This window comes from Pleuronectes platessa, chromosome 12 (genome assembly GCF_947347685.1).
Source record: "Pleuronectes platessa chromosome 12, fPlePla1.1, whole genome shotgun sequence".
NCBI classification, from domain to species: Eukaryota; Metazoa; Chordata; class Actinopteri; order Pleuronectiformes; family Pleuronectidae; genus Pleuronectes; species Pleuronectes platessa.
This window is the reverse complement of record NC_070637.1, coordinates 17846578-17864356: the sequence shown is the minus strand read 5'-3', so window position 1 is coordinate 17864356 and position 17779 is coordinate 17846578. Positions and strand designations below refer to the sequence as shown.

At 41.4% G+C, this 17779-nt stretch overlaps 1 protein-coding gene across 2 annotated transcripts in view; it reads left to right on the top strand.

Annotated features, from left to right (window-relative positions):
- The window catches only part of LOC128453617 (cGMP-dependent protein kinase 1), an 82226-nt gene that overhangs the window by 54153 nt on the left and 10294 nt on the right, over positions 1–17779 (top strand). For both annotated transcript variants that reach the window (XM_053436613.1, XM_053436612.1), the window contains exons 6-9: positions 4838–4915; positions 6782–6876; positions 15052–15117; positions 17197–17271. In XM_053436613.1, coding sequence (XP_053292588.1) covers positions 4838–4915; positions 6782–6876; positions 15052–15117; positions 17197–17271 — 314 coding nt within the window. The remainder of the gene's footprint in view (positions 1–4837; positions 4916–6781; positions 6877–15051; positions 15118–17196; positions 17272–17779) is intronic.

Here is a 17779-nt window from a genome sequence, read left to right as displayed (position 1 = left end):
GCTTAGTTATAGAAAATCCTATGAACAAGACACAACAATGGTGACATTTTTTTACAGCTCTCCTTTCTTTTACCAACAAAGAGGTGGAACTGTTACTGACAATAAGTGTTAGCAACACTGGTAAACAAGTCATGACTGAAAAGAACCAATCAGACATCTCAGTTCCTGCCTGTCCATACCACAACAAAGCCCCAGAGTTTTCAAACAATATTGGGACCAGCAGCAAGTTCATAGATGGGTGTGATCTGACCTCTGAGTAGTGTGTATTCATTCAGACCACTGAATAATCAGCAGCAGGATAATCAACAGGTTGATATGCGACAGGGCCTCATTGTTTTCCATCTTTTCATGCAGATACTTAAAAGCCTCTTTTCTAAAAAAGGTGTGTTTCCAATCAAATCAGAGCTGAACCGCATTAGCTCATAACAATAATATAATTTCAACAAAGGTTTATGCAGACACGGTGTCTGATATGAAGAATTACAAAACTCACTCTCAAGCCGCTGCTAATCGATCTTCATTCCCTGTGTAAACAGAGGCAAGCCAGTGACTGCCAGGAAACGGAAAAATACACTCAAAAGACATGAAACACTACAGCACGGCTGCGACAGCTGTGGATGGAGCAAGACATGTACAATCACTGGTATTTTCTTTTCACTCCAGATAGGCAAAATGATGGTTTGGGGGGGGGGGGGGGGGGGGGTACACTGCAGACTGTGTGCACTACGAGATGTGTCTCAATATCTCATGTTTTTACCGATCAGCAGACCACTTCGTTTGATGTTGTCTCCAGCATAATTTAGCTATGCAAACATATTCTCATTTACATTTTTGATGTTCGCTCCCAACTTTGAAGCTCTCAATATGTCGAACTGCCGACTTATTAGTTATTCAGTATCACACTCATATGTGTAAAAAAAAAGTATTAGCAAAAAGTCCAGAGGCTTTCACTTAAAAGGTTAAATAAGACCATTAATTATGCAAACTTGTTGAAGTTATTTTTTTAGACTTAATGCTTACATTGGTTTTGGGTGGGACTTTCTAGTTGAGTGCTCTGTAGAAAATAGCAAATTAATACACAGTTTTAAATTAACATCATACACTGTTATTTGATATGAACATGAATACATTGCGTTAGGGAATGGATGCAGTACGCGGATTGTATTAACTCTCAAGAACACAAGCCTGCAATTATTCCCAAGCACTCAAACTACAGCAGCACTTCCTGCGTGAAGTCGTTTCACCTCAGGCAGCAAATATGTCTCTCACAACCCAGGCGACATGAACACGAAGCCACAAAACCAAACATTTAATTCCTTTTCACATTACCTAAACCTTCACTTTGTTCAAAATGTACTGCAGGCTTACATTGTAGTTTATTTTTATTTTTTTTACATTTCATTGTATCAAGAGTTTCCATTTCTGGACACATTGGTCAAATCATCACTTATCATTGATTTCTTCATAAAAGCCAAACACAGAATAAGCCTTACCTTCCAAACCCTTGGTGCTAATGTGGGGCTGCAGGCATCAGACCAGGCCCAGGCCTCTTCTTTGTGGAGGTCAAATCACCTACAAAAGTCAGTTTCAGGTTTTTAATGATGATTTATTATGTTTATAATATAAAACCTAATCTTGTTAGCATCCAATCTCAATATTACCTCAGTTGCGTAGCTCTTCACACACATTTCGTGTTCATAGAAATATAATGGTGTTAGCTTGCTAATGAAACCGACTTAGCATTTTTAAAGGTGTTAGCATTTAGCCAGCGTTATCGTTGCTAACGGTGGCTAAATGCTACCGTGGTAACACTGTAGTTAGTGGACGTTTTCAAGCTAGCACAGGCTCACCTGCTAACAACAGCATCGGACGTGAGGCATCTAGACACGGACGACGAGTTGTAGTACTGCTACTGGGTACTAGTATTTGATAATATTTATTCTACTGAGATACAACAGTCCTAGTAAAGTAAAGTAAAGTACATGTAAATTAAATGTGAAGTAAAGTTAGCGCAGGTGTGTGATCGTTGCGTTCATGGCCAGTCGGATTTTTCGCTTCCTCAATGTTGCAGAGAAAAGCCAGATGCACTCTGTTTAGTTTTTTATATAAATAAAACAATCCTTCATTTTGATCCCCTGTGACTTTGCAGGATAATTCAATGATTTTGTAAGTCAGTCAATATCTGTTTTTATTTTCCGTTTCAATAAGCTTAATTGGCATCACATCCACATGTGCTGCAAAACACAATGAAATAATCATATTAACAACCACAACGTACAAAAAACAGAAGTATTATCATAGTAAGATAAAAGAATCAGCCGCCCAGTCATTCAGTGTGTATTACTGTAGATACATCATGAATACTTGTGATAAATATAAATGTATAGCTTTCATCTGGCTATAACCTACATTAGCTTATTCTTAGTCGAATGTTATAACAGCAGTTATCATGATAAGATAAAATAATCAGTCACTCAGTGTGTATTACAGTAAACTCATTATGAATTCTTATGAATACTGTGTTTAATATTGGATAAATTAGCCTGTTGATCCGTCTTATAGATTCAAATACTTTAATACAAGGTGGAATCAAACGCACTCAGGCGTTGTTATAATAAGAAAGTTACCATGGTACAGCATATTAAAGAATCTGCTCATAATTGTCACGTAACAGCTCAGTACCTTGTTTAACTTGAAATAGAGAACCGCTGTTTGTCACTTACACACCGGTCGATATTGTGCCGCTTCAAAATCTACTGCACATGTATTTATAGCTCAGGCAATAACAAGTAATAATTTGTAGTGTGGGGTATACCGTGGCCAAACTAAAAGTACCATCACAGTGTGGAAAGCTTTGACCATAATGAATCAAGAGAGGTGGCTCTGAGCAGCAGTCTGCATCGGCTGGGATACTGAAGGGCAGGGTAACCAAGAAAAGAGAATCTATGGCGTTACACATAACAACCATTATGGAGGCGGACAACTCCATCAAAGAGAGGAGAGGTTTGGGAGAAGGTGCATCGGCAACCCCAGCAAAGCGCATGTCAGAGGCTGAATTGGAAAGTGTAAAGTGGAGGAGATGTGATCAAAGGGGACAGGGAGGAATGGAACTAAATGAAAAGTAGTTTCACAGATTAAAGATTTCCAAAGAGAAATAGTGCTCGTCCCTTTTCCTGGGGCTTCTATCAAGGATGTAAATACAAGCCTGTGTGATGACAGATGACACACAAATTACCCACTCTCTTATCAAACGTCCTTCACCTCGCTGTGATCAAGTCCTCTTTAACCGAAGCCATTTAAAAAGCAAAAAAACGGCTTTGCTAGTAATTAAATGAATGAGACATAATGATGTAGGTTTGGTTGAAGGACGATGTGTCAGTGAGCTGAGAGAAGAAACACGGATCATAGTATTGTTAACCCTGTTAAAAATACATGTTTTGCATGGACAGGCTTGTGAATATACTCTGATTAATATGCTTGCGTTGTAGGTTGAGGAGATGTTGGGAAAGGGGCCAAAATGAGTAACATCTCTTAATCCCATACTCTCACCCCTATAAATAACCTCTTTATAAACAGAATTATAATAATTCTGTAGTGTTTCCACGTCAGTTCAGGTTTTTATTTGTATGTGTAAAGGATGTGTAGCTTTCTGATACTGGGTCACGTTATGATTAAACCCATCGGGCTGTCCTTTGTTTTGTCCTCTACCATAATAGATCACTTTGGTCTGTGATTGATTTTTGATTAGTAAACTCGAGCTATTCTTTACTCTCCTTAAAGACAGTCTTAAGAAAAAGGTCTAAATTATATAACTGAATAATGTCACTCAATAGGGCACATACCTCGGCCAAGGCCCAACTGCCCCACTTAAATTCAGTCCAGCTGCATCAGTTCCTTAATCATGCCAACAAATTTTTAACCAAGATCCATCAATCTTCTCCTGGGAAATTGATACATTTTTTAGAAAAAAAACACCTATTTCTCGAAATTGAATGGATTCTTTCTTGATCCAAGTCCCATCCTTTCGCGGAAATCCAACTTGCAGTCTTTGCGTTAGCCTGCTAACAAACAAATGGACAGGGGCGAAAACTTAACCCAAAACCTTACATACGCTGATGATGCATCAGGAAATAGTGAGCCCTGTCCTCCATCTATACTTGAGGGCCTGCAGATTAAGAGGTTATGATATATATAAAACCAAAAAACCGATACGTTAGTCTGACTCTTATCAAGGTCCGTCAGTGATTGCTTTTTTTCTTTTTGTGCTGTAGAAACTTCAGCGAGAGGTTTTTCCAATTAAGTTATGTCACACATCACCTATTGCTTCACACACCTGAACTGAATCTCACCTGGGAGCTCACACATTCCTTGTCCATCAGTGTTCTGAGTGTGAACATGTTTTTTTTTTCTATCTATGTGTGTTAGCCTTGTGTTTGACCAGTCCAGACTGTAGCCCATTCAGTGCATTCTGGGTTATGTTCCAGCAACCACAACCCTGGAACAGGATTACTGGTTACAGAAAATGGTGTGATGGATGAATATCCTGTATTCATTTTAACTCTCAGAGAGGAGTTACAGCAGCAGCATTTATTTATTCATTAATATTCCTGACTTGCTTATTCATATTGAAGGTCGCAGAGCAAATCCACACAAGCAGTGGGTGGAAGGCTGAGAAATAACCTGGACTACATGCCAGTCTTTGGTATTAACCAGAAAAGAAAAATGTAATTGTGATTTATCTCAGTGCACCGAATGCGGATTTACTTCAACTCAAGTATATCCCGTTTCTGACTCCCACATATTCCTAAATAACGCTTCTCTTCTCTCCTCTCCTCAGACACATTACGAAGATGGAGAGTACATCATCAGGCAGGGGGCTCGAGGAGACACCTTCTTTATCATCAGTAAGGGAAAGGTGAGAAACGCTTCCTCCAGCTTATCGTCAAAATAATCAGCTCTGACACTACAACGGGGTCGTCGTGCCACACCTGGCAGACGACACCTTACTGTACCTTTTGAAGCAAAATGCTGGTATTTTTTCGGGAGGAAGTTGTCTGTCACTAATCATCCGGGGATAGGGGGAAAGGAAAGGAGCCGCCTCTTTCATCATCGTGTCTTGCGGCAGCGGCAACAGTGGGAGTACTGGGAAGGAGAGTGGAGTCACTTTCATTTCACCTTTCTCTCATCCACTCTGACTTACACACTGAGCACAGATGACACACTGTCCTTGTCCAGCAGCAGCGCCACGGGAGGGCTTTCTTGCACTCACACTGTCAGCACACTGCAATGGCCACCAGTCTTCCTGCTCGTCATGTTCTCCCCCCTAATCAATTTTCTGTTTCTACTTTCACACTTATTGATGTTTCTTTCCCACCCTCCGCTAGCCTTTGTTCTCATAATTGTACATTTATCAAGCCGGCATAAAATCTCTCAAATCCACAAACATTAACATTCAAACATGGCTTGAGAGTGTCAAATCTCACTGCGTTTTCCAATAGTGCAGGCTTCCAGGAGACAGATGTCATTGTAAAGGATGAGGATACATTATGTTTCCTGTTCTTCCCTCCTTTGACCTCAAACAGATGCAGGGCACTCCAACAAAAGTCAGCACAACTACATGCTCACACATTCGCACACGGGCACAGACATGAACACGTGCACGTACACCCCTGACCTTATCATTGCTTTCTGCTTGGTCATTTCCTCGCGTTACACTCTGTCTCTACATAGACTGCAGACGGTTTGTCTAGAGGACATTCCACCAAAATCTGGGCATGTCACGGCAGACACACACACACACACATACACACACACACAGACACACACACACACACACACACACACGCACAAAATCGTACCGTCACTCTATTTCCTCTCTTTGCTTTTTTCTACTCCCACATACTGGATCATGAATAATTATGCCATCACTCAGGTGTAGACAGCCTTACAGTGTGCTGCTGCTGGATACGCCGTGGAGCTGACTAATGGATGAAAACAAGATCCTTCATCAGGCAAAACGGCCGTCTTCATCCTTTCCTCTAAACATCTCCTCAAGTGCCATCACTTGGATTTGTAAAGCACAGCACAGTGCTATCACTCACATGTCACCTGGTTAATGAAGTGGTCAGCTGTGCCTCCCATATCCCGGCAGTCAGCTGTTGGTAACAGACTACCTATGCATGAGGTATCTGTCACACAAGCACCTCTCCCCCTTGTAATAGTTAACCTGTCATATTGAGTAATCATTTCCATTTTATGTTTCTTTGGCAATTTATGGTATCATATGTAAATGGTACTCAGTGGAGTGCATACCTCCGTCAAGGCCCCACAATTCTCCTGAAACCAACCTTATAAACATCTGTCTAAATCTGCACCAAATTGCCACCACTCATTAGTATGATGCCTGATTGTGTTATCAAGATCCCTGAATTCCTCTCTGAGAAATCAATAAAAATGAAAAAACAAAAATGCAAAAGCTCACAATGTTAAAGAAAGTGAACAATTCTTTGTTATATCTACCCCCTAATACTGCGTCTTTACACAAAATGTCATGGTAATCCGTCCAGAGGTTTTTGTGTAATCTTACTAAGAAACCAACCAACAAATGCGAGTGAAAAACAAACCTCCTTGTCAGGGGTAATGAAATGTTATCCATCTCTAACGAAATGTATCACCTCTGTGCTCCCCGTAATTCTTCATACTGATATACATGACTCCTTTGTTCCATCCTCCTTCCTGTCACACTACTCCTGGTCTCTAATCATTTCCATTCTTCCGCTAGGTTAATGTGACGAGGGAAGATGTGCCCAATGGAGAGCCTGTCTACCTGCGCAGCCTCGGAAAAGGCGACTGGTTTGGGGAGAAAGCTCTGCAAGGGTAAACCTGTCCCCTAATAACTCTGCCTCTTCCAATTCAAATCTTCTGCTGTGTCTATATCCGTCACTATCAGCTGCTCTTCTTCTCATTTTCACTCACAGCCTGTCTCTAATATGCTCTCTTTTGAACTTAACATGCATCAGCATTCTTTTTAATTTGCCATCCATCAGCCTCCAGCTCTTATCTGTCTCTTTTTTTCCACCTCTCACTCATCTTGAAAGGAGAGATAAGTTGCTAAATGTTTGGAAATACTGAAAACTGGGCACACATCACACTATCTGCATGATTCACTGTGGCTGTTCCATACACAGATTAAAGATCTGACACATAACTCTCTGAGGAAAGCTTGATAATTATGATCTGAGTCAATAGAAACGGTTCAGCCGTCATATTTAATTATTTGTTATGAAATAGCACTCCGAGCTGATACTATATAAACATCACTAGTATCCAAACATGCAGGTATTTTGCCGCTAACACTCTTTGCAGAAAGAAATCAGAGCAAAAGCAATTACTTCAACAAGCTCTTCTTCCCCAAACTCTGTTTTTGCCCAAATCAAAGGAAAAAAGGGTGTTTACGTTCAAGTGGAGATTATTCATAATCACAGTGTGTGTGCGTGATTGACAACCCGGCTGTGCTATATTTTGCAAACGGCTATGTCACTCAAAAAGGAACCATGGAGAAGAAAGGTCATTAATTCATTCATTTGTGTGTGGACTTTTGTGTTTGACACGTATACAGTAGAGTGCTTCCAGCTTCCAGATTTTATTCAGACAATATTATCTGTACGATTCTCTAACTCTTTTGTTTTTCTTGCTAGTATAATGCTATCAGGGCCAAGTCACTGCTCCCCTTGACTGAAATAATGAATTTCCATGAATAAATTCAATCATTTGTATACGTTTGTGTGAAATATGGGAGGACGGTTGCTGTTACAGACAACAGAGGCTCATGGCTATAGAGATAAATGTGTGTTAGGCAAGCAGGCACAGTCCCCATCATCTACAAACAGCTGTACAACATAAGCCTGTGCCAGGAACATGTTTTTTGGCCTTGATGATGTACCGAGCCAGGTTTTAACCAACCAGGCTGTGTGTACTGTTGGGACCAAATGATTCAAAAACAACTGCAGTCGGTGCCATCAATGCTTTCTCTCTAACAATTCTCCAGTTTCATAAAAATATGTCATATGGTGTCTGGCATCAGAGACCAGTGCCTTGGAGTGATATATTCCCCCTGTTGTCTGTCCTGTCTTGTCATGAGCATGTGCCTCAAAGGACAATGTATTATTAAAACAGAGGCAGGGTAGAACTAGAAATAGGCTGAAGTGTTTTGTATCATCGAGGGGTCAGTTAGCTGTGGAGGGAACATATGCACTCATGCACTTTGAATACATGCATGTGCATAACCAATGGTGTCAACATGGAAATAAATGGAGATGTCGCCATCTTGTGGTCACCGAATGCTCCCAGTGCTGAAGGTCTTTAAATAATCACCTACGGCATATTGTAAGCACATCAAAACACAAAGAAGCAGTATCCTGTGAAAAATATATAACAGCTTGTGTGTTGTCAAAGGGCACTAATGGTAGGCCACCAGTTTTATTTTCAAAAGGAGCACTGTTGACCCAAATGTGAAGTTCAGTCGGTCGACAGCTGGAATGGCACAGATGGTTGGACCTACTCCATATGTTGAGGCTAATTAATATAGGATATAAAAGAAGACACAGCATTAAGATGCATGCAGGACATGTGAGGCACAAGGGCTCCTGACACTAGGTTGTTCCAAATAGTAATGTTGTACTTTTACTCGAATGAGATGTAAAAAAAACGGAGCTGTGTGATGAATGAGAGCACGGCAGAGGTTACTGTACTGTAAATAATAATGGATTCAGCAGCTGTGCTACTTTTGTGTTGGACTATTTGATTTTTCTAGAAATGCAAAAATGTTGAAGTATCTCTCCTTTAATATATATATATAAGCCTTTATATATATACATTATAAATCACAGGAATTCATACAGTATTCAAACAGAAGCTCTCTCACACCCAGTCACACCCACGGATGACTAGTTTTATCTAATAAATATAAAATAAGTTCCAATATCTTAAGACAAAATAAAAGTAGCAGGTTGTTTGTTACAACCAGGAGCAGATTGTTGGAAGGCTTTTGAAAATAAGTAAAAAGATCTGACACAAAGTAATTTAAAGAAGCAATACAGTACATCCGAGAGAGCTGGGCAGGCTATTCCAGTCTGAATGAGCTCTACATTTAAAGGCACATCTTTGCCTCTATATCCTCACTGAGTCAGGTTTCAAGTATTGTGCATTTAAAAAAAATCTCATCAAAGCGACTTCGACAGTATCTCATGCTTTGTTTAATCAAGAAAAGCATATCTTTTGTCCATCCCACTGAAACAAAGTGCTCCGCTCACCGCAGCATCTGCTTGGTTTTATTATAATCTATTGTCCGGTAACATCTTTTGTCTTGGAGTGTCTTGATCCAGAAAAGCCCGCTCAGCTACACCTTTGATGGTCATCGTGGCCCACGGATTTAAAATCATTGAGATGCAGGCTATCTTCGGGCCGGGCTTTTGATCATAGTGCTCTCCTGCAGGGGCCGTCTTACTAATTAGAAGTTAACTGTGTGTGTCCTTGTTCATGAAACTCAATAGCCCCCTACTCAAAGGCTACTCTGTCCATCTGAAGGCGCTTTGATCTGAGAGAGCGACATATTTACAGATCACAGTCTGTCCTGCTGCCAGACATAATGGTTTGTTAGAGCTTGTGCGGGTGCTGGTCTGTGATATCTGTGCATACGTTAAAGCAACTGAAGAAAACAGGTTATAGGTTTATATACTAGAGATAATCCGATACCGATACCAGCATCGGATATGCCTCAATGACGGTCGGGGCGTTTATTGTCACCCTGATAAAACTGCAAATTTCTTTCAAATCACTTCTTCTTCACTAAAACCGTACTGCCTCTGGAAACTGCTGCTTACAGGGAGGCAGAAAATTCATTTTCGGTAGCGTACACCAGAGCTAGCTAAAATGTCAACAATCGTTCAAAAGTAAAACTGCGACAAGTACCATTTGCAAGTCTTCAGTTTTGAGGGGTGGCTTCACTGTTGTTTGCTCTGTCTTCTTAGATTGTTTTCTTTTTCAGTTATGAATGTCAAACGAAATGACAAAAGCAGTTATATAGCATTCATTTTCTGTGTGTATTTGTTTTTCAAGAGGTTTAATCTGAGCCAAGTCGTACAGCAATGACAGCATCATCACTTACATACAGGGTTAGTAGTAGCATAGATCTGTTAAAATACGTTGGATGGGTAATTTGTTTGGCATGTGATCGGTATTTGATATCGGCAGACATTCTAAGTCAGGAATCGTTTCGGGAAGGGAAACTGGCAGTGGAACATCTCCAGTAAATACTGTGTCTCATCTCCTTGGATGGTCAATGTTCCACGGAAAGATGGACTTTAAGTTTAAGGCTGTTGTTTGGATATGCGGCAACGATATTTGTCATTGTCCCTTTGTCCTGGTGAAGTCTGTTGAGGCGTACATCCATCACTAGCACAGACAAAGTGAGCCGTAACCTCCACCCTTGAGTGTAGCCTGTGTGTGTTTGTGCGTGTGTGTGCGTGTGTGTGTGCGTCTGTGTGTGCGTGTGCGTGTTATAGTCGAGGGAGTTGAGAGATTGTTAAGAAAGTAGGATGTCACTGACAGAAGTGTGATTGGTGTCAGTGGCAGACCAACTTCATGGCAACAACAACCCTCATGATAAATTACTGCGAGGGTTGTGTTTGTGTGGGCGAGTTGCCACAGGTCCCTTTCCTTACCTCTGTGTGACAGGGTTTACGACTCTGGAAAGTTAACACAGCAGCATCGGTTTCTCCTGTTTCAACAGTTACTTTTTATGATATTACAACACGGCTGTAAGGGACACATTAAAAAGTTTTCTAGCCATATGCCCACCACTTTCGTCCAAAATGAAACTATATTTTATCAATTATTGGATGGATTGCCTTAAAATTGAATACATACACTGCAGGTGATGTACTATAATGATTCTGTTGACACTATACGAGTTTAACATCTGAGGGGATTATCTCAACGACTGTAAGTCAGAATTCCATGACATTTGGTACAAACATTCATGCACCCTGGGATGACTTATAAACACTCCTCCAATTTTTCTTCAGGCATCATCACTGGATAATATATTTTCCCTGTACTTAAAAAATGACATTTGCTGCCCGTTGTACTTTGTGATCATTAGCGAACATTCCTGCAGCACTAATCATGATAAATGGAATATATCCAACCATTGATCGTCTATATCGCTTTTAATATTTGGGTCCCGGGCAAAGCTGGAGCCGATCCCAGCTGACGTTGGGCGCGAGGCTGGAAAGGTCACCAGCGTATATCGCAGTCCAGAGTCAAACATCCATTCATGCTAACGATTTTATTTATAAGAGTATCCAAATTACAATCACCCCCATCTGCATGTCTTTAGACTGTGGGAGGAAACCAGAGAGAAACCAAACACATAGCCTCCACACAGGAAGAACCGTTATACCGTGGGGAGACGGTGCTAACAACCAGTGCTGCCAATGAAAAATATTACACCTGTTAAACATCAGCAGTTATAGTAATATTGTTTGTGTGAGTATTAACATTTAGCTCAGCCTGTGTTTTACATGTTCCTGCCGGTTTCCTCTGTATATTTTTACATTCCTCTAAAAGCTTACCATAGGTTTTTATACTGTTGAACTTACAGAGGGAGAAGAGCTTCTCCTCTCACAACCTGTTGAGGCAGATGGCCGCCCACCCTGAGTCTACTTGTGCCAGTGGTTTCTTCCCGCTAAAAGGGCTAGAGTTCCTTTAAATACATTCCTGCTAAATTCTATACATGAGGAGCACAGATTTACAGTTTGTGCTTTCGTACACTTGTGGTAAACTCAGACACCTGAGCCTTTAGAACAACCTTTCCACATTATCCTTTTCACACCTTCCATGTTCTTAAAGCGTCGCTTGTGAGTTAAATATTGTTCAGGATCTAACACTTAAATCTTGAATGTTTGAGCTTGAAAAGAAGGCTGATGAATGCACCAATGGGCGACTGCTTTTAAAGCAATCTTAGCTTTCATAAGAAGCCAGTGGCTGCTTGGAAGAGAAATACATTTAATCATGTAGAAATTGAATGCGGTCATACTCTCCAGTTGTGTAGAGATCGCACAATTTGTAGTTAATGGGGAAAAGCTGCACAAACACTGGCCCTGCCACTTACTTACGTACTTTAATACCAAAGCACAAATCAATGCGTACTTCACAGCAATCTCTTGTTCTCGCCCTCGTCCTGACCCCCCGATTTGGCTTCCCACATAGCTACTGCCCCATACAAGCCTATGCGTTATTTTCATAAACCCCTTCCTGGGACACCAGATCACTGTCTAATTACCAGGGTCATTTCGACCATCTACTGGAAATCAACACCACAGGCTTACTCCTGTGTAACTCCAAAGGACATTCCAGACACCACATGCAGCTGCTATTAGTGCCTGAGTGCGTGTGTGTGTGTGCGTACGTGGGCTGGGTTTCCAATCCATTTCTTGTTACGCCACAATTAACAAGTGCCGAGCCATCTTTGGCTCACTGGATGACTTGGGCTCAGCGGTGTGCAAGTGAATCCCACTGACAGATACTGTATAGCGATTGTGTTTCAAACAGAACACCGCTAGTTTCAGCTTAATTGCCCTCTAAGTTGTTTTCTTCAGCAAGGCGTAGCAGCAGGGGACAGGTGTAACGAGCTGCTCTCTAATAGGAAACCCTTGAGGTCTCTTCAGGATGATTCATGCTTACGTAATCACTATTTCAGCATGGCCTGAAGTGTTGTGTTGTTTTGTTGTGTCACCATGGTTAGTAAGTGTCATAAACACTGTGGACTTCCTTTACGAGACAAATCAAGTCATGTAACATATTGTGGGTGTCATTGAAGGCATAGCTCGTAATCACAAATGAGAAAGCTGATGTGTGTGTCTGTGTCTTATCCATGTGTTAAAACACCATGTTAAAATTTGATTAAAAGTTATTTAAAGTTGTTTAAATCCTCGACCTTGAAATTATTGAATAATAATTACTCAACATTCAATCATTTATACTGAGACTGGACACATAACGACATTAATTGACAATAAGCCAGTGCAAGTTAGAGAGGAAGCTAAATATGAAGAATCGAGGGGCGATAGCTTTTGAGAAGTGACTCACAGCTGGCAGATTGTCACTGGTAAATTCACAGCTGGCACATTATAAGTGATGTGGCTCAACAGCCCTCAACAGTGCAAGATGGCTCCCTACTCAGCTTCTGAGTATAAGAATAATCTTCTGTTTAAACCGTTTGTGTTATGAGCATCTCTTATGCTTTGCTTTATGATTTACATCTATTAAAACCTCTAAACTAAGAAGAAACATATAAATGTCTCTCTTCTCCTGTCCTCTCATCTCATCTCTTCTCTTCTCTTCTCTTCTCTTCTCTTCTCTTCTCTTCTCTTCTCTTCTCCTTTCCTCTCATCTCTTCTCTTCTCTTCACTTCTCTTCTCTTCTCTTCTCTTCTCTCCTCTTCTCTTCCCTTCTCTTCTCTTCTCTTCTCTTCTCTTCTCTTCTCTTCTCTTCTCCTCTCCTCTCCTTCCCTCTCATCTCCTCTCCTTTCTACCCTCCTCTCCTCTCTCATTAATTTGCTCTGAATTAAATCACTCATGTAAACCTGGGGCTCAAGTCGAGTTACACAATGCAACAGACTTGTGTGACGAACCATTGAGAACTCATGAGTGCCACTCATATCAAGACTCTTGCTCCCCAAATTAATTATAACACATTCAATAGTAATGGTGTAGCACAACGTGTTCGTCCACACGGGGACGTTTGTTGTTCTTCACCCATTAACCCAGTTATAAATAATACTGTAACTTTGTATATGTAAATGGTTTTGAATGCTGCTGTGGGCCAACAGGAGAACAGGTGGAGCGGCGCTTGCCAGAGTATTGTGTTAAGTGCATTGATGCAAGTCATACGAGCTTTTCCTGAGGTAAATTAAACACTGTGTTACACTATCCAGAGGACTCCAACAGTGATCTGTTAAAATATCCCGTGCCCCTGACAAACGCTGCCCCCCCCCTTGCTTCTGCCCGCTTCTCCCCTGTCGTCCTCACCTTCCAAAATGTGTTGTCCCCACCACCAGCTGTGGCCTTTAATCGCAGGGGTCAGCAGAGATAGTGTTTGCATCTGTGTGTGTGTGTGTGTATGTGTGTGTGTGGATGAGGAGGGGGGGTCGCACATGTGTGTATTTGGAAGAGGGAGGGCAGAGGGAGTCGACATAGCATGAGGAGGATTTGTCACCTTAGCTCATTGAAATAGGTTGCCACACACATGAGTTCAGATCAGACACAGCCTGTGATTGTTAGTTAGCACAGTTAGCTGTTAGCACTCCAGCTGAATCTAAATCCTCTCAGCCTGGAGAGCAAAGCCGAGTCTTCACTCTTGATCTGCTACCCAGCGAGATAGTGAATTCATCCGGAGAATGATCCTTTTTTTGTCCTCGCTTTTAAGAAGAGGGATTGTGAAATAATCTACTTATGGGGCATCCCCTGGAGAGTCTCTGCTCTTTTTGGTTATATTTTATTTCCTGTTAGAGAAAATAACTCTTCACTTGAATTGGAGATTTACACTGAAGTACCACAGACGTGTCTTTTTGTTGGAGGGCTGCCCTGGGCAGTTGGCTGGTTCAGAGTTAGAGCTTACCGCCGTGGGACTCGTGAGAGCAGAACATTTTTCACAGTAAAGGATGAAGACTTGGGATACAGACTCGGAGGATTCTTGTGATTGGGGCGACTCCTCCTCCGAAGAGGTATCATCTTCAGGAGAAGATGATCTCGATGTCAAATATGATAAAGAGTAATGCCAATCATGCAGTGATGTGTGTTGCCTGTCAGCGAGATGTTTTCATTCTGTGCCAGTGCTATTTATGAAGTAAATTGAGCTTAACAAGACATGATTGATGGTTTTTTATTAGTGTTTGTTTTGCCTGTTGCCAGTTTAATAACTCTGATAAAGAAGTCACAATGAATGAGGTTGTGAGTTAATGATAATTGTTTGTAAATCTTTTCTCAACAGGGAGGACATCAGGACGGCCAACGTCATTTCAGCAGAGGCAGTCACCTGTCTAGTCATCGATAGAGAGTGAGTATCAATAAAGTTCATCCTCACAAAAGGACAAAACTCAACGAATAAAAAATGACCGTCTGCCATGAACAGCCGTGCAAAACAAGACCACCAATACTGCTTTGCTCCAAATTGTCAGACAAGGAATGTTTCTTGGAACCAGTCTAGACCTTAGTGGGTGAACATGGCACACAGTTAGTATACTAAGTTTGAATTAAATTCAAGTGAAAAGCAGTCTGGTATGACCAGCAGTTTGTTTGCTAACATAAATCAATTTAAGATATTGCCTTTATCTGAGTCAGTTTGTTGAACAAATAATAATAACTTGATTTATATAGCACCTTTCAGCCGTTACAAAGTGCTTTCCAAAAAGGACAAATTAGATCTTTTGAAATCTAAAATCAAAGACAGCAGATAACCATGGAGGTAATTGCTCATTTAAGGAGCAATGTGCTGATGTAAATGTTTCCAGACACAAACAGATACATTTATCACACTTGCTTTGTTAAGTGACGTGAAGGAGACTTGTCCAAAATCAATTTTAGGAAAGATTCAGGCCAGATTTGAGCAGGAATGACTAATGCTAAAAATATTTTCCCATCGATGTTTGTGAGGAGATATTAAAAAGGGCATAACCACATTTCTCAGCCTTGCGATGCCCTTTACGATACCTCTGCACAAACATTTGCTGTTTACCGCTAGTGGCAAAAACATTTCTTTTCAACTATTTCATTATGACATGTCTTTTGTTTGCACAAGGAAGTTTACATCAGGTCACACTCTCTAAGGATTAAATGCCTTTCAGCATCTGTGTGTCTACCATGAAGTCGTTATGTTAAAATATAGAAACAGACGAGCTAGGCGTTGGTAGGAGGTATCAGCTTACCCAGGGCCTCCCTCTGGCCTCAGGGAACACAGCAAGCACAAATGGGCCATCCTCAGAATTAGCAGTGGGGATAGTGAGTGAGTCATCCAGCACAGGTGATTACCAGTGCCATCCATTGTGCCTGTCATGGCAGCGAGCATCTAATGCTGTCACAGCCCACAAAACTAGTTCATTTTGTGCGCCTCCCGCCCAGCAAGGCAGGTCGTGGTGCAGATGCCATCCCTTTTTTGTTGATTTTATGAATGCCAATTCTTGTATGTGATGCCGTAAAAAGGAAACAATACAGCTCAAGAAGTGGCATAAGTCTAATTGTGGTAGTTCTGCTGGAGGAGATAGAGACAGCAGGGAGGAGACGGGGAATCAAAAACAAGCGGCTGGGAGTCTGAACATTTAAAAGAAAGCTCCGCTCGCAAACCGCCCGAACTCCCAGGCATTACGTTCTCAACAGGAAGAAACACCAGATGTATCTTGTGGCCGACAGCTTGATGCATGAAACCCCTCGGATTGTTGTTGCTCCAGGAGCCTTTTGCATAGGCAGCCATACTTGAGAGAGAAATGAGCCACAGCACAGATGTGATTTTTTTCCTTGTCGCACATCTCCCCATGAAACTGTAGCTTGTTATTCTGCAGAGAACATCACAGCACGATCTTTCTTCAACTTCCGTAGAAACTGCAGTCACGTTAATGACAATTACCAGAGTAGTTTGATTTAGTATCAGGCATTTTACTCACAAAGACCTAAAAAAAATAGGGTTGGACCATTTCTTTAATTATAGAAGAAAATATTACCAATGATTATTTCACAGTGACTCACACTGTGTCTTTTCAGTTCTACAATTCATATATTAAAAATGTTAATGTGCCGACATTACATTGGTCTCCAAATGTCCCACAGTCCCTGTTTTACACCTCTTGGTAGCTCAGTCTTCTCGCCTGTTCTCAGTGATTTTCAGAGGCTCGTCTCTAAAAGCAGACTGATGAATATTTAATAATAACTGGCAGTGGGTTTTATGACAGTCTGGCCATGTATTGCAGCAGCTTCGATCTCCTGCAGTTTACAAACGGCTAAATTCCCTCTAACCATAAGCCCCTTGGTTCATTGTGTGTACTTTAGATCAGAGCTGGTTGGATTGCCGATTTGTGAACTTAATGGTTTTCAAACAGTTTTTGTTATTGTGTGCCTTTTCAACCTTTTGCCGTCTTTGTTGCAGTTCATTCAAGCACCTGATCGGAGGTTTGGAGGACGTGTCCAGTAAAGGTCTGGAGGATGCTGACGCCAAAGCCAAGTAAGACAATTAGAATTGTTGTGCATGAATAAATGAATATACCAGCTATGCAAATGTGTCTCATTGCTTTGTGCTTGAAGCGTCAGTTCTAGTTTTCTTTATTTGTTGTTTTGAGCAATTACTTTAACACTAATTCATTTTCACTTTCAAAAACAGCCTTTTGTCGTATTTGTGATGACCCGACAGCTGCAGAGTTTTTTAGCTCTTAATGCACTGCACCTTTAGGTCTGTTACATAACAAGACAATACCCGGGTGGAGGCCAAAAAGTAGAGTCTCTGACCTCGGCCTCTATTTCTGGAGGAATTAACATGTACTCTATTTATCGTCGCTATGGAAACAAGAGCAGAGCAGCGTAGGAGGCACAGGACACCTTGGTCTTGAGGTGGGCATCTCCAGGGTTCAGACGGCCAGGAGGGGACACGAGCTGAGACCTCGCTCGCTCTGTGCCGCGTTACAAGTCTGACTGAGGAGACACAGGAACCCAGTAATGACAGATTAGAGGGGGCG